Source organism: Penicillium rubens, assembly GCF_028828025.1.
Source record: "Penicillium rubens strain IBT 27055 chromosome Unknown utg000001l_segment0_segment0, whole genome shotgun sequence".
Classification (NCBI taxonomy): Eukaryota; Fungi; Ascomycota; class Eurotiomycetes; order Eurotiales; family Aspergillaceae; genus Penicillium; species Penicillium rubens.
The window spans coordinates 3,669,645-3,691,478 of NW_026890599.1; the positions used below are offsets into that span (position 1 = coordinate 3,669,645).

General features: G+C 48.7%; 5 protein-coding genes across 5 annotated transcripts; 4 read left to right on the forward strand and 1 right to left on the reverse strand.

Moving 5' to 3' along the window:
* Positions 1–463: 463 nt before the first annotated feature.
* On the reverse strand, positions 464–1,645 carry N7525_001433 (glycoside hydrolase family 16 protein; the record flags this gene model as incomplete). The annotated part of the gene is made up of 3 exons (XM_002557921.1): positions 464–882; positions 944–1,504; positions 1,555–1,645. 3 exons carry the CDS (start codon positions 1,643–1,645, stop codon positions 464–466), a joined length of 1,071 nt encoding a protein of 356 aa, XP_002557967.1.
* A 1,517-nt stretch (positions 1,646–3,162) lies between these two features.
* N7525_001434 (uncharacterized protein) lies at positions 3,163–3,518 on the forward strand (the record flags this gene model as incomplete). Its single annotated transcript, XM_061211896.1, has 2 exons — positions 3,163–3,332; positions 3,404–3,518. The coding sequence occupies 2 exons, from the start codon at positions 3,163–3,165 to the stop codon at positions 3,516–3,518; spliced, it is 285 nt and encodes a 94-aa protein (XP_061071122.1).
* Positions 3,519–5,689: 2,171 nt separating this feature from the next.
* Positions 5,690–12,210, forward strand: acyA (adenylate cyclase acyA; the record flags this gene model as incomplete). The annotated part of the gene is made up of 3 exons (XM_002557920.1): positions 5,690–5,868; positions 5,971–11,854; positions 11,911–12,210. 3 exons carry the CDS (start codon positions 5,690–5,692, stop codon positions 12,208–12,210), a joined length of 6,363 nt encoding a protein of 2,120 aa, XP_002557966.1.
* A 1,908-nt stretch (positions 12,211–14,118) lies between these two features.
* On the forward strand, positions 14,119–16,459 carry N7525_001436 (putative sister chromatid separation protein (Src1); the record flags this gene model as incomplete). Its single annotated transcript, XM_002557919.1, has 2 exons — positions 14,119–15,689; positions 15,835–16,459. 2 exons carry the CDS (start codon positions 14,119–14,121, stop codon positions 16,457–16,459), a joined length of 2,196 nt encoding a protein of 731 aa, XP_002557965.1.
* Positions 16,460–20,795: 4,336 nt separating this feature from the next.
* On the forward strand, positions 20,796–21,460 carry N7525_001437 (Zn(II)2Cys6 transcription factor domain-containing protein; the record flags this gene model as incomplete). The annotated part of the gene is made up of 2 exons (XM_002557917.1): positions 20,796–20,972; positions 21,089–21,460. The coding sequence occupies 2 exons, from the start codon at positions 20,796–20,798 to the stop codon at positions 21,458–21,460; spliced, it is 549 nt and encodes a 182-aa protein (XP_002557963.1).
* Positions 21,461–21,834: the final 374 nt, after the last annotated feature.

Sequence of the window (21,834 nt, forward strand, 5' to 3'; positions counted from 1 at the left end):
AAGAAAAGAAGCTCCCTCTAAGCGTCCAAATGCTGCGGCTGTTTCGTGAGCCGTTGAAGTCATCGCTCATGTGTCATGTCCAATAAAAATATAAGCCAACGCCGGGTCCGATGAAGTCATCAAATAATAATACAAACGCGGATGCGTTCAACCAATGCAATAACATGTCCAAAGAGAGCACACAAGACACCCGCCATCGCAGCAACGGGATATTCGCACCGCCCACCGATCGAGCATGTGAGGGCCGAAAGCTGCGGGTGTAGCCTCGTGAGCGAGCGTATTTGGTAGAAGTAATGGTAGTGTTGGGTCTGGTCGAATATGCGGCTCCACTCGTCAATCGAGTCGAGGTTCCTCGTGAAATCAACGCCAGAGCGGGAAAAGGCAACCGAAGAAAAAGGCAATGCTGCTGACATAAAGCGGGAGGTAGACTGTGTTGAAAAGGATTCGATATTAATGGACGGATCTAATCAAGAAGGGATTCGGGGGATTGCTCACTCATTGAGCCTCCACCTGGTGGCTTGTTGTGGCCGGAGCTAGACTCCCATTCATACTGGTATCCTGTCGACGAGGCCAAAGGAGAGCCGGTCGCCACCCAGGGCCAGACGTTTGGAGTGACCCAGCTTGTGGTTTCTTTGTGGGTTCCACTCCAGGGAACTGGGACGCTGTCGATGGTTGCAGTAATTTCAGGTGCGGACTCGGTCGACGTGGGTTCGGCGCCTTTGTTGCCATTGATTTGGCCTCCTTCCGCAATGATTGACTTCCACGACCCACTTCTGTCACCATATCTGTACGAAGTTCCGGTGGAGTAATCAGTCACGGTCATTGACTTCAGATACATTTTGAAGGGGCCTTGGCTATAGTCTGTTTGACCACCAGCCCAGTCTGCATGAACAACAAATGTTAGCAAGCACGATGAAATAATTTGCAGGGTACTCCCACTCACCGATAGTGCCCTGAGGATTGTTTGAATCACCGCCAGCCCAAACACCGACCTTGATCATCATCGGGCTCTCTGGGTACCGGTTGGTGTCTGCCGTCTCCGGAGTAAGGACACGGACAGTCTTGCCATCAATTGCCCACACAATCTGGGTGCTGGTCCAGTCTATGGAGAAAGTGTGGAAGTCGTCATGATTTCCGGCATTGTCGTGGTAGGCGCCACGGCTGTATGAAGATGTGTCTCCTTTGCCGAAGTAATTGGTTTGCACTTGGGCGTTGTTTCCACCCAGCCATTCCCAGTCAATTTCGTCCAGATCATCGGACTGCAGAACTGCACTGCTCACAATTCCCGTCCCTGGTGCTGCCTTGATGGTGAACTCCACGCGGCCGAACATAATGTACCAGCCGGACTGAATCAGCGGGCCATCGCCCTGCTTAGAAATAGTGAAGGTTGCACCATTTGTCTGGTCGTATGTGACGGATCCGGTCGACTTGAAAGCATCAGATGCGCCACTTGTGAAATCGAACGTTTTGTCAGATTGGCCAAATGCAGGATCAGCGGGACATGCTGCTGGTTGTTAGTGACCAGGTTGACGCAACAGTGATTATGAGCCTCACATCTCTGAGTCGGATTGCAATCAGTATAAGTCTGGGCCGCAACTAGCGTGGAAGACAGCAGGCTTAGCGCCGCACCCAGAAAGAATCGCATGGTGGGCCAAGTAGAGTAAGCTATAAGTAATCTTGTATTATGCAATAATGAAGATGAAAGTTGGTAAAGGGTAAAAGGTGAGCAAAGAAGAGAAAAAGGATCAAGTAAATTAGTACCTTAGTCAATTAGGGGAAGTACACAAACGGTCTTAAACAAGTCTTGGGAAGGTGCCAGCCTCCTCCGTTTTCGCTTCTTTTTTGGGTCGATCCGTGGGTCCCCGGTTGTCATTGGTCCAATCAGATTTAATCCCGGATCGAGATTGTGCCCACCTGGTGGACCTGGGCTACCTGGGTAGAGCTACGCCACGTTGTTGCATGGAGTCTACATCTTGTCATTGTACGGAGTAGTACACTCGGGTGTGCAGTTCAGATTCTAATGTGCATTTACATGTACAATGACTATTCTGCATGGTACGTGACACAGGACACATTCGATTAGGAATATTCGATCGAGAATATGCACAGAGTACTACTTACTGTACACTCCCTGCTCGGTACTCCGTATACATACAGCATTGGCACTCCATAGTCTCCATTCGATAAGAACAATCCACCTGAAAAACCAAGAAAAAGCGGCAAGGCCCAAGCAAAATTAATAGGTGGCAGGGAACACACGTATATTAAGACCCACAACCCCAGCCTCTCGCATTTACTCTATACACCACTTATTATTAGAAGATGTGATCTCATATTGAAGATTTCTGTCGAAGGATTTATGAGGAATACTCCGTACTCCGTGTTCTCTCCCTGTCTTCTATCCGAAACAAATAGGTACTAGTACTAATCAGTAGTCCTAATTCCAATGTTCGGGCCAGGGCTACCTGCCATTGGGCGCCATCTCACGAGCTTTGCGGCCTTATGAGTGATATGACTTCAAACGGCCAACCTTGGCTAGCCTTCCAATATTTGTAAATTTCCACTTAATTGGCACTCTACTTGAGCGCAGTAGTAGAACAAGAAGTGGTCTAGACCTTAGTCGTCATAAAGCCGCCGATCGATGTGGGCAATCGATGTAAGGGCGATCTGCCGGGCAACGAATTGGACCACGACAAAGGGAGGAAAATAGTCCGACAACTGTGGGCCCTACCCATGTCTCAATACACACGGAGTAGTTATAACTTGTTTCGAGCATGAAGACTCACGTGAAATTGGAAACTCCGTCCAGGTGTCACACCTAGGCTCCGATACGACTAGGCAGCGATCTCGTGCAATATACTGGAATATCTAGTCCATCGGTCTTTCTACCTACAGTTACCGTGGTGAAAGAAAGAGGTAGAAGTTGCAAGCGAAAGACTACTAGTGAATAAAAGCTGTGCGGGGCATAAGAGATGTCGTTCAGTAGAACTTGCTGTGATGTCCTGCCAGAACAGGTAGTATAGGGCTTTTTTCCAACCCCCAAACCTCTTGCGCTTAGCGTTGCTTGATGAGTTCGCTACATTTCTCGCACGCAATCCATTCAATGCTCCGTTCACTGCCGTACTATTCCAGTTATCCCACCATCTTTTTCAGCTATACACAATGCGGCATCTTGCCAAAAGGACTGTGATCGCGAGCAGTCGTAGCAATGACCTAGGGTATAAGACGTATCGTCTGATTATCGCTATCAGTGACGAGACTATGGGAAATACGACCTCACTGCTCTTGGAACCGACAATGAAGTCAACCCCAATTCCATTAAAAAATCCCGCGTAAGTACCGGTTGAATATAGCTAGACCTCAATTGTTATAAGTCAGGTGTGGTGTTCCCACGTGAAAATAGAGTGACTTGCGAGCTTGACATCCTGGTTTGCAACACCGGGGCTCAAGCATTTCGCCTTAGACACAACGATGATGGGCACGAGAATATCACGCAGAATAAGACCACGCTCCACTAGTGCAGATCTGCAGGGTCCCTGAACTAGCGATCTCCGGCGGATGGCTAGACCCACATCTTGATTGTGTCCAATATGGTTCATACCCTGAAGGAAACTGCTAGGAGGCGAGGATCTCCTAGTTAAATTATGTTGGACTTATACAGCCATACCGGATATACTCAAGGATTGTGCGAAGCTAGTGTCATTTCAGCACCAAGCAGAATTTCTGACCAGTTCGCCGTCACTAGAAATAGCATAATGCAGATGAATATTTTCGTCTAGGAACTGGCTCAAAGCATACACTAACGTATTTCACAAGCGAGTGGCGCGCACAAGCGAGCGGCGCAGTCCAAAACACATAGTAAATGCGATAAATTACAACCTGGTATCTCAACAACTTTGGTCTATAAGCACCTTACCTTATAGCCTAGAGACCTTTAGATTATATCTAGCCTCTTTGGAGAGTTTAGGAAATGCCTGTCTCTTATTTGTCGAGATATATATATTTCTAGCTTATAACAATGTAATTTTCCGTAAGTTTTGAAATATAAATATGGAATATGTCGCGTTTTCGTATTGCTGCTGCCATTGCTAGTGAAGTCAGTCCTAGCAGAATTCTTTCCGAGTGTCTGAATCGATGTGTCGAGTTATGCTACCTAGGTAATATCTAGATAAATTTGAGACGAAAATATGTCCTTCAGTCTTCAAGCGTTGCCCGATAGACGTTATTCGAAATGGTTTCGATCTAACCTAGCTATATCTCAAGGCTGTTCTCTGGCAGAGTTATTGCGGATGGTACTGGAATTCTATGTGCCAAAATATCAGAATCGGTGGCATTTATTTTATACCATTGTTCTATCCAAAGTACTCCGTACCTTAACAGCTGGGATAGATATATTACAGGCCAGATAGACCGCAACAAAAGAAAATGAGCTGTGCAACGGTAGCAATACCTTCCACGAAAAGCGGAGCTTGTCACCTTCTAGTGATGCCAAATATATATATAATTGTATATGTATATATATATATAATACGAGTACAACCCTGGAAGTGCTACAGGGATTCTTTGTCACAGCCTCGATACCTCGAGTTAAGGGGGCATGACCAATGACTCGATTATACCGAGTACTCCGTAGAGGGGCTATGCAATACAACAATTCCATATGTATACAGAATTACCTTTACGAGGAAAGGCAAAGAAATAGAACAGAATCATGGAACACTCAAAACGAAGCAGAACAAAGCAGAACAAAGACGGGGAGAGCTCCACAGTCTAGCACGGACAGCATCACGGACCATGCCCAGTGAAGATGGTTATATCTACGGAGTATAAAGAAATGAATGAAGTGAAGAAGTGAAGAAAGAAAAAGTGAGAAAAGAATACAAAGAATTATCTTCGAATAATTCAAGTAATCTACAAGTTTCAGGAGACGCTCTTAGGTATGAATTCTCAAAAGTACGGTGCTAAGAGCCGCATGACTACCTAGGTATGTACCTACTATCTGAAGCTCACACGGGGTTCATCTTCATCGCTTTCTTCTTACATGAATCTCATCTTGAGCTTCGGTCCTTTTTAGTTTGTTTTTCCTGCTATACGGATTTTGGCTTTGTTCTCGATCGTCATTACGTTGATCCGCCTTTGTCACGAGCACGACTATCCCCACTCTTCCTCTTCCCCCCCAATTAACCCTGGACCTCAATAGTCACCCCGTACGCCTTGTATGCGCCCGGGTTGTCCTTAACCGCAATCACTTTCTAAAACCTCATGAAATAACGCCCTCCACTCTGATACTCACGCCCGACGCTAGTCTCACGCCCTCGGTTTCAGCTTTGCATACGCCTTCATCCGCTTTCCTCACGCCCCCGCTAGCCCTCCAAGCTCCTTCGCGCTCTTACTGCCAACACACGAATTTGCCTCGTCTCGAATTCAAATTGAATGTCCTACAGAGTTTATTCTAGCTAATAGACTCTCTACCGCGTCGCCGGGTCGGCCTCCACAGCGTGGCGCTAGCACCCGAGACAGCAGAATCGACAACCACACGTTGCAGCTTCCCCGGTCGCCCACACCATCCGATAATCATCGGTTCTTTTAATGCGGGACGGTTCTGAAATATCAGCACACCCCAAGATAGAGCTGGCTGCAAGTTGAACAGGGTTACCGTGGTGGCATTTGGCCGAATCTGAGCGCAGCCATGCCGGCGCGGGACCGCAACCAACCCGACAACCGTCAAGGTTCGGAGAGCTCTGGAAAAAGCTGGATGTCACAGGATACTGTGCGAAACTCCGAGAGTCAGCCTGGAGATCAAGACGAGGCCTTTGCGGGAGGTCGTAATGCCGACCAGTTTCCCAGTTCGTTGAAAATGGACTCCAAGTAAGCTTCTGTTTCTCCAAATGACCTGCTGACTCTCTACGCGATTATGGCGCGTCGGATCTAAATCAAAAAGGAGAGGCGCTAATCTTGTATTTTTGCTAGGCCCGACTCCTCAAAACCCCCTCGCATTGATTGGGGAAATTCCATGTGGTCATGGAACTCCGGTAATTCCCCCTCCGAGCAACGCAAAGCCTCCGGATTTAGCAATCACCGCGAGGGTTTGACGGTACCGGGCAATCGAGATAGCCCGTCTCAATCATCAGTCTCGGGTCCCCGACCTCCGCCACTTCGCCCATCTCGCGCCGACTCCGATGAGATCGAGTCGATCGCCCCGTGGTCCACAACCCCCAGCAGCGGTCAGCCTGATGCTAGTGGTACTTTTTATCACGACTCTGAACATGAAGCCTCGCCTGCGTCATTCACATTTCGCCCCACGACCGGACGGACAATCGCAAGCGAACCTGCCGAGTATGAATACCATGGGGAACATCGCCGACCATCTGCTGCAAGCGCAACCACAGTCAGTAGCCAGGGGTCTAGATCAAGCATTAGCCAAAAGTTCCGAAAGAAGCATCTGAAAGGTCTACTTGGAGATGACTATCATTCCCCTGGAGAGCTTCAAACTGATGACGATGGCTCCCAGAACCCGCCGAGCAGGCGTGGGGGGCCAGTCGACCAGTTAAAGGCACGGGAGAGAGCGAATTCAGATGGCTCACGCAATACGCCTGAAGGATCCAGCTCCTCGCAGCGCCCCCAGAGGTCACGGGCAAATAACCCTCTGCCCTCCAGTGACATCACTCCATGGGATTATCAGAGCTTTAATGACATCCCACAGTACGGGGAGGCACCCGTGCGCCACGTGCCCATCGGCCCCGATGGACAGCGTCTTCCATCCTCGGAGAATGGCTCCTCGGGGCAGAGGGAGCCAAGCCGACGGGGGCCTGGCAGACATCGTTCCTCACGAAGCAAAGAAGAGAACCGGACTCTTGCTGGCGATCTGGCATGGTCCCAACCCCGACCCGCTACTGGCAGAGATGACATTGGACTGCGGCCGTTTAATGAGAACTATCTGCATTCAGGGACTGACATGAGTGACTCTACTCCAGCTGGAGGCCGATCGACAAGTCCAACGCCCAGTGTGCGTAGCGCATACCGAGACCCTGATCAGAACTCACAGCATCCCAGAATCGGCGGGTTTATCAAAAAGATCCTCGGAAAGTCACATTCGCATGACAAATCGAGGAACTCCTCCCCGCCGCGGCGCGATAGGCAACCAAGCGTTGAAGGGGGTACTTCATCTCGATACCCAGAGTCGGTAGATTCAGACCGAAAGAAAGATTCTGGGAAGGGTCTAATGGTGGGAAGGAAGCTTGGTAATCGTCGTGTGTTCACTCATCAAGGGGGTGACATTTATAACCCTAAGGACGACAAAAACCAAGAGGAGAACAAGCACTTTTTCCACCTTGATGTCGATATGGAAAACCTGAAAGGGATTGTCCGTCCACCTTCGCCTGGGCAAACGAAGCGTGGAAGGGATGGGACGACCACACCTCTCGACGATTCCAAAATGGAAAAGCCGTGGAATGCGCCCGAAAGTTGGCAGGTCAGGGGACCCATTGATCCTACCTTGGAAGACCCTACCTTGGAAGAACCAACCCCCGTCGGCCCTCGTGATCGTGAAGCTTCGTACTTCATTCGGATCTTCCGGATTGATTCTACTTTTGCCACGCTATCGGCTGGTCTGAATGCTACCGTGTCCGAGATCCTCCTCATGCTTGGACGGAAGTCTTTCTTACAAGATCATCTCAACAATTATGAAATTGTTCTACGGAAACATGATCTTTCGCGGCAACTTGACCACAACGAGCGACCTATTCAAATGCAGAAGCGGCTGCTGGAACAAGTTGGCTACACGCAAAAGGATCGTATCGGAGATATTGGCCGTGAGGATCACAGTTATCTCTGCCGCTTCATCTTCTTGCCCACAAAGCTAAGCGGCTACAGCAGTCTGGATGCCGAGCCAGGTTTCAACAAAGTGCAAAAGTTCAGCCATGTGGATCTCCAAGGCCGCAGTCTCGTCACTATTCCAATTACTCTATATGCAAAGTCCTCCGAGATCATCTCACTGAACTTGTCGCGAAACTTGTCACTAGACGTTCCCAAAGACTTCATCCAAAGCTGCATCAATCTGCGAGAGATCAAGTTCATCGGGAATGAGGCTGCATTCCTCCCACAAAGCTTTGGTTTAGCCAGCCGACTGACCTATCTGGATGTGTCAAACAACTGTCTTGAGGACTTGGATCACGCGGGGCTCGATCGGCTGACTGGTCTTGTTAGCATCAAGATGGCGAACAATCAGTTAACGAAACTGCCAAGCTCTTTCGGCAATTTCCAAAACCTGCGAAGCCTGAACATGTCGTCAAATGGTTTCAAGGTCTTCCCCGACTTCCTTTGCAACCTCAAGAGTCTGGTTGATCTCGATATCAGCTTCAATGGGATAGAAGAGCTCCCCAATATTGGCCGCTTGGCCACACTTGAACGCCTCTGGATGACAAACAACAACTTGAGCGGGCCTCTCGATGATTCCTTCAGGGAATTAGTGAACCTCAAGGAATTTGATGGACGCTTCAATGCTATCTCCAATATCGATGCTCTCTCTAGTCTTCCACGACTGGAACAGATATTCTTTGGTCACAATCTTCTATCACGTTTCAAAGGCTCCTTCCCGAGGCTGCGGAGTTTACATCTGGACCACTGCCCTCTGACCCATTTTGATGTTGACGCCCCTATGCCAACATTGACTTCTCTCAACCTTGCCTCCGGCAAGCTCTCCCAATTCAGGGATACAATTTTCGAGAATTGCCCGAATATTACAAAGCTCGTTCTCGACAAAAATCATATCTCCTCGGTTTCGCCTCAGATTGGCAGGTTACGTCGACTGGAACACTTCAGTATGATCAAGAACCCACTGTCGTCTTTGCCTCCAACCTTGGGTTGCCTTGCGGAGCTCAAACATCTTAACCTGAGGGAGTGCAACTTGAATTCTCTACCATCTGAAATCTGGCATTGTGCCAAGTTGGAAATACTCAACATCTCCTCAAACATTCTGACCAGCTTTCCAAAGTGCGGTGCTCCGTACCCTCAAATTCCCGGGGAGCCTACAAACACACCTGGGACTACACCGGGCATTGCTGGAAACCCCAGCTATGAAGATGTAGGCCCAATGAACGAACCAGGTCTTCGTCGACCGAGTCAAACGTCGAATGGTGTTTTGCATTCTGTATCACCGAATGGGTACCGCAGTCCTTCAACTGCTCAATCTGGTAGGAAGGTATCTGGGACGTCGCCATCATATACCGACCCGAACTCGGTGAGTCGAAAAGACTCCAACTTCTCTCAGCAGATGGCGATGACGTTTGCGGCATCTCTCCGAACACTTTCACTTGCAGACAACAGGCTTGAAGATGACGTTTTCCGGGAACTATCCTTGCTCCCAGAACTGCGTATTGTCAACCTTTCTTACAATGACCTGACGGAACTACCGCAAGGAATTCTCAAGAGGTGGCCATTGATTTCCGAGCTGTACCTGTCCGGTAACGAGTTGACCTCTCTCCCATCCGATGACCTGGAAGAGGGAAGCAACCTCAAAGTTCTCCATATCAACGCCAATCGGTTCCAAGTCTTGCCTGCGGAGCTTTGCAAGGTCAGCAAGCTTTCTATTCTGGATGTGGGGAGCAATGGGCTCAAGTACAACGTGTCAAACTGGCCTTATGACTGGAACTGGAACTGGAACCGTAATCTCAAGTATCTGAATTTCTCGGGCAACAAGCGTCTGGAAATCAAGCCAAATATCGCGTCGCTGGGTCCTCCGGCTGCCAATGGCGCTGACCTGACTGACTTCAACTCCCTCACCCATCTCCGTGTTCTGGGGCTGATGGATGTCACACTCACCATTCCCACCATCCCAGAGGAGACTGAAGATCGGCGTGTGAGAACATCTGCCTCCTTGGCTGGTACTCTCGCCTACGGTATGGCCGACTCTCTTGGTAAGACCGAGCATCTATCTATTATTGATATGATTGTGCCACGGTTGAAGCAGGATAATGTGGAAACACTTGTGGGAATGTTTGACGGACAGACACTTTCTAGTGGTGGTTCTCGCGTCGCAAAGTACTTGCACGAGAATTTCACTTCTACTTTCTCGTTTGAGCTTAAGAAACTGCAGCGAGACCAGGGTGAAACACCATTGGACGCACTCCGACGGTCGTTCTTGGCATTGAATAAGAATATGGCAGGCTCTGCCTACAGGTCCATTGATGATCGTGAAATCCGCCAATACCATCGAGGATCGAATGCGGCCAAGATGCTCAACCAGGACGACATTCAGTCCGGGGGTGTTGCTACTGTTCTGTATCTGAACAACATGGACTTGTACGCCGCCAATGTCGGTGATGCTCAGGCTATTTTGATCCGGTCAGATGGTTCAATGGTTTCTTTGGCGCAAAACCATGATCCTGCGGAACCTAACGAGCGTGCCCGCATTCGTGCAGCAGGAGGCTTCGTGTCTCGCACCGGGAAGCTGAACGATGTCCTGACCGTGTCGAGGTGCTTCGGACACTTCCCTATGATGCCTGCTGTCATTGCGGCTCCCTCCACGATGCATACCGTCTTGACGGAACAAGACGAGATGATCGTTTTGGCATCAAAAGAACTCTGGGATTATGTTACCCCCGAAGTGGTGGTTGACATTACTAGGAGAGAACAGCCCGACTTGATGTTTGCAGCTCAGAAGTTACGTGATTTGGCCATCTCCTTCGGTGCTACCAACAAGCTGATGGTGATGATCCTCGGCGTTGGTGAGATTCGAAGGAGACGCCCAAAGCCTCGTCCTTCTCTCAACACTGCCTCGTCCACGTTTGCTGAAGAGCAGATCATCCCAACTGCCAAGCGTCCCAAGAAGCGCGATGGTCCTGGAGATTCGAGACTCGCGCGCTTTGAACACGTGAATGCTCCCGAAGGTGAATTGACTATTATGTTCACTGATATCAAGAAATCCACGGGTCTATGGGAGATTTGCCCGGATGCGATGCGCTCTGCTATTCAAATCCACAATGACATCCTACGTCGTCAACTTGCGATCTTCGGTGGCTATGAAGTCAAGACAGAAGGTGATGCTTTCATGGTCGCTTTCTCAACCACGACCGCTGCCTTGCTGTGGTGTTTCAACTGTCAAAACCAGCTTCTTGAAGCTGAGTGGCCTACAGAGATTCTCGATCAGCCCCAGTGCCGAGTTGTGGTTGACATGGACAATAATGTGATCTTCCGTGGCCTGTCTGTCCGTATGGGTGGCCATTGGGGCGAGCCTGTCTGCGCAAAAGATCCCGTCACCAGTCGAATGGACTATTTCGGTCCGATGGTGAATCGTGCGTCGCGAATTTCTGCCGTCGCGGATGGAGGGCAGATATTTGTTTCGTCGGATTTCATGACCGACATCCACCGTAGCCTCGAGATTTTCGCAGATGCTGAGCGTTCTGCATCCACCAGCTCGACCGACAGCAGCTCCCGCGGCGATAGCCTCGGCCACAACATTCGTCGCGAACTGCAACAGCTCAACAGTCAAGGTTTCGTTATCAAAGATCAAGGAGAAAGAAAGCTGAAGGGTCTGGAAAATCCGGAACCCCTCTACCTTGTTTACCCCTCCTCGCTTTCTGGTCGCATGATCTCTTCAGAAGAATCACAGGATCAAGACAGCTCCGTTGCAACCATCAACCCAGACAACCAACTTGATATCCAGACAAACGTCATTTGGCGTCTCTGGGAAGTGACACTCCGTCTTGAACGACTTTGCGGTGCTATGGAGCATCCAAGTGAACCGAGCCTCAGAGAGCCGAACGTCGCTCTCTTCAACATGGTCAAGAGACATGGAGGTGAGCTCAACGACTCGACCGTTCTCAGTTTGGTCGATCAACAAGTCACCCGCATCGAGGTTAGTATTACACAAAACCCCCCTTTCGTTCTACTTCAAATTCTAACAAATCCCAGGTATGCATCAACACACTCTCCCTACGCCATATGATGCGTCCCTTCAAACCAGGCGACACCCTCAGCGACCACGCCGTCCCTATCAGCGAGGTACTACAGCAATTACAAACACAGCTTGCCGAATTCCAAGCCCTCAAGGAGCAGATGGCCGTTGATGCTGCGGGCAACATCGGCGGTCCACCAACTCCTGTCAAGATGGGACCTTCAGGCAGTATCGACAGCGGCATTACCTCCGCCTCGTCGTCTTTCCTCCATCTCCCCGGCGATGCCAATCGCTCTTTTGATTCCGGCCGCAGCTAACACTGAGTCCTGCTGCCTGCCTTTTATCACACTAATCTTCAACTTACTTTTGGTTTCCTATTACTTGCTTTTTTGACCTTTCTTTCTCCCTTCTTGTATCTTTCTTGCTTTGTTTTGGTGGGCGGCGCCCCACTGGCGGGAGGGGGTTCTGCAGATTGTTTTATATAAAGCATTATGGCATGGAGCCAAGGGGACTGTTTCGGTATCTTCTTTCATTATTGGTTTTGATCTGCTTTGAGTTTTAGGGCTGTAATTGGCTCGGTCAGTGAATATACATTACAGTTTATATGATAATTTCATGGGCTTTTTTCTTATCATCTTATTTGATCCTTAATATGTATGTATTTAGTCTGCCGTCCGAGACTATCGAACTTTTACTAATCTGATCTATTTGGGCCAACATGATATTAGGGATGTCATATGTAAGAAAGTATTGACAGGTTCCTTGGAAGTCCTTTTTACATGCTTTTCTCAATGCCTTTCTTGTCTTGCGAGATGTACGAAACAGCTTTCTATGTATCACCAGGGATTATATCTAAACACCTGCCGCGTGAGTTCTGCATACAAAGTCAACAATCTATCTCACATTGTACCATGAACTACGTCCATGTAGACCTCTCCATAGTGGCCACTCCTAATGATGCACTTAATGTCAAATAAATCACAAAGTACGGCGGTTTGGCCGAGTGGTCTAAGGCGATTGACTAGAAATCAATTCCGTTCGCGGGCGCATGTTCGAATCATGCAGCCGTCGTTATGCGTAACTTTTTGCTTCTTTATCTAAAAGATAATCTTGAAATTTTTATCCAAACACTCTATCTTAATGCTGATGTCTTGTTAGGATTCTCTGTAAGATCATTCTACTATAGCCATACCATCCTACCTAAGGAGATGGCCTGCTCAACCTGATTTACTATCTAAGCAGTTCTAAAAACAAAGAAAGAGAGAAGAGAGAAGAACCTCATAATATAATACTTGCACTCTCTCATACATAAAGTGTGTATGTAGTATAGAGTTGGTCAAACTTAGGTCTCAGTTGATAGTTATCAGTTGATAGTTGATGTATGTACGCAGTAGTACATACTTGGGCTTGGCAGAGATCGACGTGAAAGTGGGGGAGTCAGACGTGATGATACTCTATAGGTGTCCTGAATCAGAAGAAAGTGCGAGAGAATGTTAAGCGGACCCTGTAGTACTCTTAGTCTGGAGTTATCCTCGCGCAGCTACCGGTATCTAAGTAGCGTAGTATATACATAATGTAAAATAGTGTTCTCCCATGGATTTCTCCACGACAGCGAGCAATTACAACATAGTAAAATTGATGTAAACTTGCTTCCAAGGTTGTCTGTGTGTACGTATGTAATAATGACCAGTAGCCAAAATTTATACGATAGGCCCTGAGGTAGTAGCTAATTGAGCTCTCTTTCATAACTATCAATATCAACACTTTTAGCAGGTCACGTGCCACTGTTTATGCGTGCGTCATCGACTTTGTTTTCTTTCTTGGTCTGCTCACCCCTTTCACCTGGTAAACCGAATCCAAGCAGAAAAGAGTGGGATAGACATCTGTTTCTTGGGCCTTCTTGCCTACGTTTACATCGAACAAGTCGTTAGCCCCAACATCGGCCGTTTTTCCCGTCCCACCCGTTGCCGTGGCTACGAACTGGACAAATGATCGAACCAGGTCTGCCGTAATTAACAGCTCGACAGAAAAAAAACAACACTTCTGCCACCCTAGCTTAAATTTGAAAAAGGGAACGATCTGTGGCATTTCACTCGCATATTGCAATCTCGTCTAGCCACGCACCGTGCTGCAAGTTCGGTGTCCATCTTGAAACCCCCCCAGACTACGCCATCTCGGTCGGGGTGCTCGCACATCAACCAGGCGGCATCGTCGCACATTCCAAAATGGCGGATGAACTGGAATACCTGCATCCAGACTTCGATCTGAATTCTCTCACCGTCCCTCGTCTCCGTTCCATCCTCGTCAGCCACGATATTCCGTACCCTGCCTCCGCAAAGAAGGCTCAACTGATCGGCATCCTCGAGAATGAAGTCCTTCCGCAAGCCAGAAAGCTTTTGCGCGACCGCGACACTGTTCGACGGACGAGTATGGGGATTACAGACATGAGCAGTCGGTCGACATCAGTGGCTAGCGACGCGAACGACAGAGACTCGATGCCTCCTCCACCTACACCCTCAACAGTCGGGTCCACAAGCAGAGGCCAGCGAGGTACATCGCGACGCAGCACGCGTCACTCAACAGTGGATGCCGATGATGGTCTCGGCCCTGCTACACCTGTCAGGAACACAAAGCGCACGAGCGTTGCTCGCTCGGTGGGTAAACACGCTCGTACGTCTGACACGGAAACCGGCGACGACACACTCGCCACGCCAGTCGCTGCTACCCGTCCTACGCCTCGCAAATCTACAGCTAGGAAAGTCCGACAGAGTGACATCCTCCCTTCGACAGAAGTGGATGAGCACACTCCTGGTCTCAAGTCAGAATCACGCAATCAGAGTATGTTTACGGATGACAATCCTTTCCAGAGTGGAAGCCCGGAGGCTCCTAAAAGTGCAAGGATGAGCTATGATGGCAAGCGGAAGAGCGTTTCGCGCTTATCCACCGACAGCCCAGCTCGGGGCCGCGGACTCAGGTCGCGGAAATCAGCAACCCCGTCTAATCTTCAGCAAGATGATGGTTTCCAGCCACCCAAACGGGATTCATTTGATTTTGCCTCCAGGTTGATGCCTCCCCAGGAAGAGCCTGAGGAGGAGTCGGAAGAATCCGACGATGATGAAGAAAGTGAAATTGAGGCAGGTGAAGAATTCACGCCTGAGGAACAGCTCGCTATGTCTATGGAGAATGATCAGTACTCGTCGCAAATTCGGGCTAGGCGACGGCCGCGAAAACAAGGAACCCTCAGCCGCTTGGCCCCTTGGGTGGTTATCCTTTCACTGGCCGGCAGTTTTGGTGCCTGGTGGCGCAAAGAAAAGCTCGAGATTGGATATTGTGGCCTGGGAAAGCCCACATGGTCTTTGGCAGAGACCAGGGTTCCTGAATGGGCAAATGTTCTGGAGCCTCGGTGCGAGCCATGCCCAAGCCATGCCTTCTGTTACCCGGACTTTGAAGTGCGCTGCGAAAATGATTTCCTTTTGAAGCCGCATCCACTTGCCCTCGGTGGCCTAGTGCCGTTGCCGCCAACATGTGAACCCGATAGTGAAAAGGAACGCCGCGTCAAGGCTGTTGCTGATAAAGCTGTTGAGGAGCTTCGTGAGCGCCGAGCGAAGTGGGAATGCGGTCAGCTGAAGGAAGATGGCAAGGGTGCCAGATCTCCAGAATTCAGCGAACCAGAGCTGAGGGAAGAGGTGGCCAAGAGACGCCGCAAGGGTTTGAGTGACACCGAGTTTGATGAGCTGTGGAAGGGCGCCATTGGTGAGATCCTTGGCAAGGATGAAGTTATCAGCAATACCAAGCCGTAAGTTTCCTGAACCCTAGGAGTGATTCTCGTGTCTCCTTGGCTACGCTCATCGCTCTGGATTTTCCCATCCAGCGGCATTTCTTATAAAGATCTGGTCTGACATTGTGTGCCGGAACTGACAGAGACGCGTTCGCAATTACAGAAATTCCGATATCCTCGTCCTCTCCTCTACCTCCATTGCACGGCTCCCACTCGCATGCGCCGTCCGCCGCCACTTCCGACTCGCTCTCCTCGCGTATCGACTCCCTATTTCACTTCTAATCATGACCATTGGTCTCCTTGTGTACGCTCGTGCGCGTGTCATTGCACGTCGGTCTGACATTGCTCGCGTGCCGGAATTGGTAGCTACAACGCTTGACCGGCTATCCACGCAAGCTGCACTATACGCCCGCGGCGATGCCAAAGAACCTTACATTGCCATCGGTCAGCTCCGTGATGACGTCCTCCGCTTTGAACTCCAGGGCAAGCGTCGCGAGGAGCTCTGGCGACGGGTCCGCAACTTTGTCGAGGGTAACGCTAATGTCCGCGCTTCTGTGCGAGAAGGACGTAGCGGTGATGTTTCTCGAGTCTGGGAGTGGATCGGTGGCATCAACGCTATCGGCGAGCCGGAACATACTGGCCGCCGTGAGAGTGCGCGATTCTCTATCCCTTCTCCATCCGGTAACATCGTGGCAAGTCCTCACACCCCTGTAGGCGAAAGCCAACCCGAACCTATTTCTAGTCCGAGAGAGTCTCGCCGGTGGGATGAGGGCCGTCCGATCTACTGATTCGCGTCCTACTCTCTGGGGTATACTTTAGTGTCTTCGCACGCAGCTCGACTGTGACCGTATTCTTCTTGATATCCCACGTGTTGTTCCTTTCTGGTGTATGAGATATGTCTCTTATTTCCTGGTTCTTTTTTTTCTTTTTACACACTTTATTCCCAGTTTCCTTCCTCTACTTCATCTGTACATTTTTTGGTGTCCATACGAATTCTATTGCCCATTTCAATGCAAACCATTTTCCTTAGACGCAATATTCGGACTGCCTTGCGCAGGATGTATAAAACAATGTAATCAAGCTGCAATAATTCCATATTCCAACAGATTTTGGCAATGTCTAGCGCCAAGCCTCACCCTGCATTGCATTGCAGACCAGCACGGCATGCATGCAACACGCCCCATCGAGCACCCGTGTCGAAGGACTACATGTGCTGTCACACCGATGGAACCAGCGGGGTTCTTCTGCGGGTGAACACGCATAATCCAGGGCACCGTACGGAGTACATATTAATTGTACTCCGCACCACTAAAAGACCAAATAAATGTCACGTATCAGCTCGATATTCCAGCCCAACTACGTAGATCAAGACCCACACTATATTCCTATAGTATTGGTGTACGTATGTGGCTCGGTTAAAGCGCGGGAGCCTGGAAATACTCTATGTTGTACAGAATATGCAGATGGGGATACTGAATTGACTTATATTTGGCGTTTATATACCTCAGCCAAGCAATCGATAGTCAGCCAAGCACTCGATAGCCCGTCTGCAGCCTCAAAGTGAATCTGATCTCGGTAAAAAGGGTATGTCGGTCTCGCTCCCGCTCTTGACCGTCTCCATCCTTGATGCCCAACGTATCGAGCTGATCAATCAATACCCCTGTCAGTTTTCGTTTTTGTTGGCGTCAACGCTCTACATGCAGATCGAGTGAGGGGGATACTGGATCCCCGGATCGTGCTTTAAGGGTGTTCCTTGCTTTCGTTCTTGTGTCTAGGTCTATGAGAAGTGTTGGTATTTGATAGGAAGTAGTGTGATCAAGGCGGGGTTGTTTGACATGGGCATTCAATGAAACAGGTAATGTGAGATGTGATGTGAAGTGATGCTCGAGGCTACTGTAAGCCGCGTGAAGTATATATCAAAGGTACCAACCAGTATTTGGAATAGCATCAAGGAATCCCTGTCGGGAAGAAGGGAAGAACAAAGAAGTCGATATATTAACTGCTTGCTCATTGGTTTCTATCTACGATTAGAGTGGTTCGAAGGATTTATCTGCAGATGCGCGATATTCGGTTCGAATATCGCTAGGACAGGTATATATTGCAATAAACACTAATCAAGATGGGGAGAGCTACTAGTAGTGATGCATGCATACTATCAGATCCTTCGGCATGAACGAATTCCTGGAATTCCTTCCTGCCCAGTCCACCAATCAGCCATATTTGCTCGGGGCTGCTCAGGGGGAAATGTTTCTCGGTGAGACGGACTGCTTTTGTGTGATGTGCTCCGCACCTGGGCACATTAGTCGCGAAAGTACGGAGCACCTACATCGGGGAATGTAGATAGCCCTAATAAGAGCGAATCCCGATTTTGACCGCTTCTTCAGTGTTATCCAAAGAGAACCATCCTATGGAGCGCTTGGGGTAATGGGGTGGATACGGGCAGTATCCATACTCCGTATGGTCTTGGGGTTTTCCTTTTTCTCTTTTTCTCTCCTTTTTTTTCACGAAATTGCGATCTTGTCTCCGGCCCCGCTCTCGTTTGTGCCGGTATACAGTTAGGGCACGTAACAATCTAAAAGCATGGAGTACTGTATATTGTGAGTCTAGGGAGTAGAGCAACACGAGAAGCTTCCTTCCTTGCATTGCCTTAGGTAGCTCTATAGGCAGGATTGCACATACCGGAATGGTTTGGAGTCGTACTGGATAGGGGCCACGTATTGTTGTGGCGCCGAAGATCGGTGAACGGGCGCGAGACCTGTGCGTATAAGCACGATGGTCGGGATAGTGGAGATAATTGTAAATGAAGGATGGAGAAGTGGTATGGGGACAAGATTGCAGATATTGCAGGTACGCATCTAGCATACTCCGTATATCGACTCGCTTATATTGAGGCAGGCCTTCGAGTCGAATATCCATGGATAGAGACGAGATTGGATGACCAGTGGTGGAGCAGAGGGTTCAATGTCAAGGTTCTTCGCCTCCCTGGAGATATCCGAGCCATGGTTGAACTTGCCAAGAACAGGACGAGTTGCGAATACCTTCTTGTTGGAGACCTTGAAGGAATTTTTGTTCGATGGGAAACAGACCATGTATGGTCCGGAAGTATTCTCCCGGGGAATTATCGGAAGTCAAGGTAACCATGGCCAAGTCTTTTTCCTTTTACCCTTTTTTTTTTTCAATTGAAAATAGAAAAGAGACATGTACACGAGAGTCAAATACCATGGCGTGCATAGCGAAATCGATGCGGTGAAGTCTATAGCAAGTCAGGGACACGAGGGTAATACCTGGTCCCCTTCGCAGAATGGAACTCTTCGCCGGTACCAGTCAGAGTGCTGGACTATGTCCCCACCTGTCAAGTTTATAGAACGTACTTTTGGGCTTCCACAGTTGATCTTGGCCAACTTCGTCTTAGTGTTATGGTTAAAATGATATTCACTTCGAAGGGTATTCCACAATCGCCAAGCGTGGTTGAGAATGCATATACCCCAAACACGGGACAGAGTTGAGCCATACTAGGAGAATCAAGGAACGGGTTTCAATAGTCTGCTAGCCCCGAGCTAACCTTGGTAAAGGAAGCCCTAAGAGCCGAGGAGGCCAGGGCCCCGTTGCAAGTACCCCGTTCACATAGAGTGTTATAGCCAATAGGTTCGGCATTATTGTTATTAGATAGGGGACGAAGTTTCCAACCAATATTGAGCTATTTTGTTAAGAGCGATCAGAGAGATTTCCCGACGATCAGGGCAAGTTAATCCCAGAATGGTATATGGACAGGTCAAAGAATAGAATCATGCAGAGGAAAAACCATTGTACGGAGTATCTTTGGGGTTACTTATGTGGCAAAACAGCCACAGTGGGTTGACAACGTTTCGCCTGGTGGGGTCTTCACACGCCCACTGCACCTACGTAGGCCAATGTTAGGTGGGGTTTTTAGTCGAGTCATGTTTGAACAGTACAGAAAGATCTCTTGGTATATAGGCACTACAATATACAACGTAGATGGGGGAAATCGGATGAAGCTACATATGGATATGGCATTTTCACAGAGCCAATGGGGGAAAAAAAAGAAACAAATCAAAACCCAACTCCAGATCTGCCGATCGACATGTGAACCGAGAATGTCAGGGATCGACTAAAAGGCATAGACCCGTTTTGTCCAATGCAGAAAGTTCCGCGAAATGGCGACTCTAGGAAGCGGATTCTAGGTACGGAGTAAATGTTTAGGATTAAAAGTGTTATCTAGAGAGGCTCACATCGTAGAGTCATGATTTCATGGGGGATCTTGTCAGTCTTTCTATGTTGCTGGTTGAGCCTATCATTTACCCCGGAAACTAACTCCGGGGATAAATTAGGGTTATGGGTAGGATTCCAGTAGAGACTCGATGTATGTAGGGATGCGAGTAAAAGGCTAGATGGGAAGAATACATATGAAGTAAAATTATCAGAAGTACAGATTACAGATAAGTAATGTACAATATAGACAATATATACATACGGAGTACATGTAGACAATATACGGAGTACTGTAGGGGTTAAAGTATTACTTGTGACATGAGCTATTAGCGGTAATTGCTTTTTATCCCATTAGCAGAGAGGAGAATTGTATTAACTTTTATTTGATATTGATATTTTACATTTTCTATTTTCTATTTTCTATTTTATATCTGACAGATATGATCACTTCGATTATTCCCAAGGTTGGACCTTGGAGCCTCGATCTGCTTAATTTCTCGACATACCAACTTCGAAGGCCCACATCCGCCACCTTAGTCCTTGATTCTCTTCCTTTTCCCGGTTTTTTTCCCCTTTGAATATTTTCTTTTCTATTTTTTCTATTCTTTTTTTTTTTCTTGTTATTTATCTGTTCTTTACCTGTTTATTTTCCCTTTCCTCCCAATCGACTCCGTTGCCCCCCACCTTCCCTCATACCCTTCTAATCTAGGCAGCCCACATTGCAGAATTCCGCATAGGTCTAGCGCCCAGCACCATCTCCTCTCTTTCTCCATTCTATACCTCTTTCTATGATCTGTCTATGATATCTTGATTATCATGCTTTCAAATGGTTGGGAAGACAGAGAGTTGCGCTTCTGATTTGCTATCTATCTTTTTGTTCTTTTTGCAGACTCGATGAGTGATCAGCCGCCCCGAGGCTATAGGCCTCTTGCGCCTCGCACCAGGTTACTCGGTGGATCAGGAGGGGATGGAGGGGAGGGAGCAGGAAGTCCTGCTGGGGGTGCACCAGACGAAAAACGCATGAGGCGAGCATCGACAGCCTGTACAGAGTGTCAAAAACGTCGGACCAGGGTACAACATTCACTGCGCTTCCTATTTTTCCCTATTTTTCCCTATCTATCCCCTTTGTTTCACCTAATCTATACTTCAATCAATCTGACCTGCTCTTCTTTTTTTTATTGCGTTAGTGTACCGGCCCTCCTCATTGTACCGAATGCTCAACCCACGGCCGCGAATGTATCTTCGATGAAGCCGCCGACAGACGCCGCAAAGCTTCAGCCAAGAGAATCCAGGACCAACTGGACCATTTCCGGTCATTTGTGGACGATCTCATCGGGCTCATCCGAGATAGTGATGGCCCGACGGTGCAATTAATCGTCAATACCATACGATCCGGAGCCACCCCCGGAGAGGTTCGAGATATCCTCACCCGTCTCTTGGAAGATGATAATCCATCCGATTTCCGCAATCCAGGCGTGCGCGACTCAAACCTGAACCTGAACATTGCTCCCAACAATAACATGGGCAACTACTTCAACCCGTCGCTAAATCAGCCCTAACCTTCGCCGGGCGATCTACACATCTCTCCGGACGAATATGTGCCAGATCTGCCCCTCGTCTCTCCAAAATCCTCCCCGCTAAACCTTCTCCATCCCAAATTCTCGAACGACCAAACAAATCGGCTTGTTTCATAGCGTTTCCCTTCATAGCTGTTCGTGTCGCATTTCCTTTCGAGGATGGAGCAGATCATTCAGAGAACCGTCACATTCCTCATTCTAGCTGCGTGTCCAGTTCCATCTTTATGTTTATTGCCATATCTCGAGACATATTGAGATCGCAAAGAAACCAGACTGTTCCGATTCTCTTCCCCAAGCTCTACATTGCCATCCCAAAACCAGGGGCTTTAGAAGCTTGCAAAATTGCGCAAAGTCCC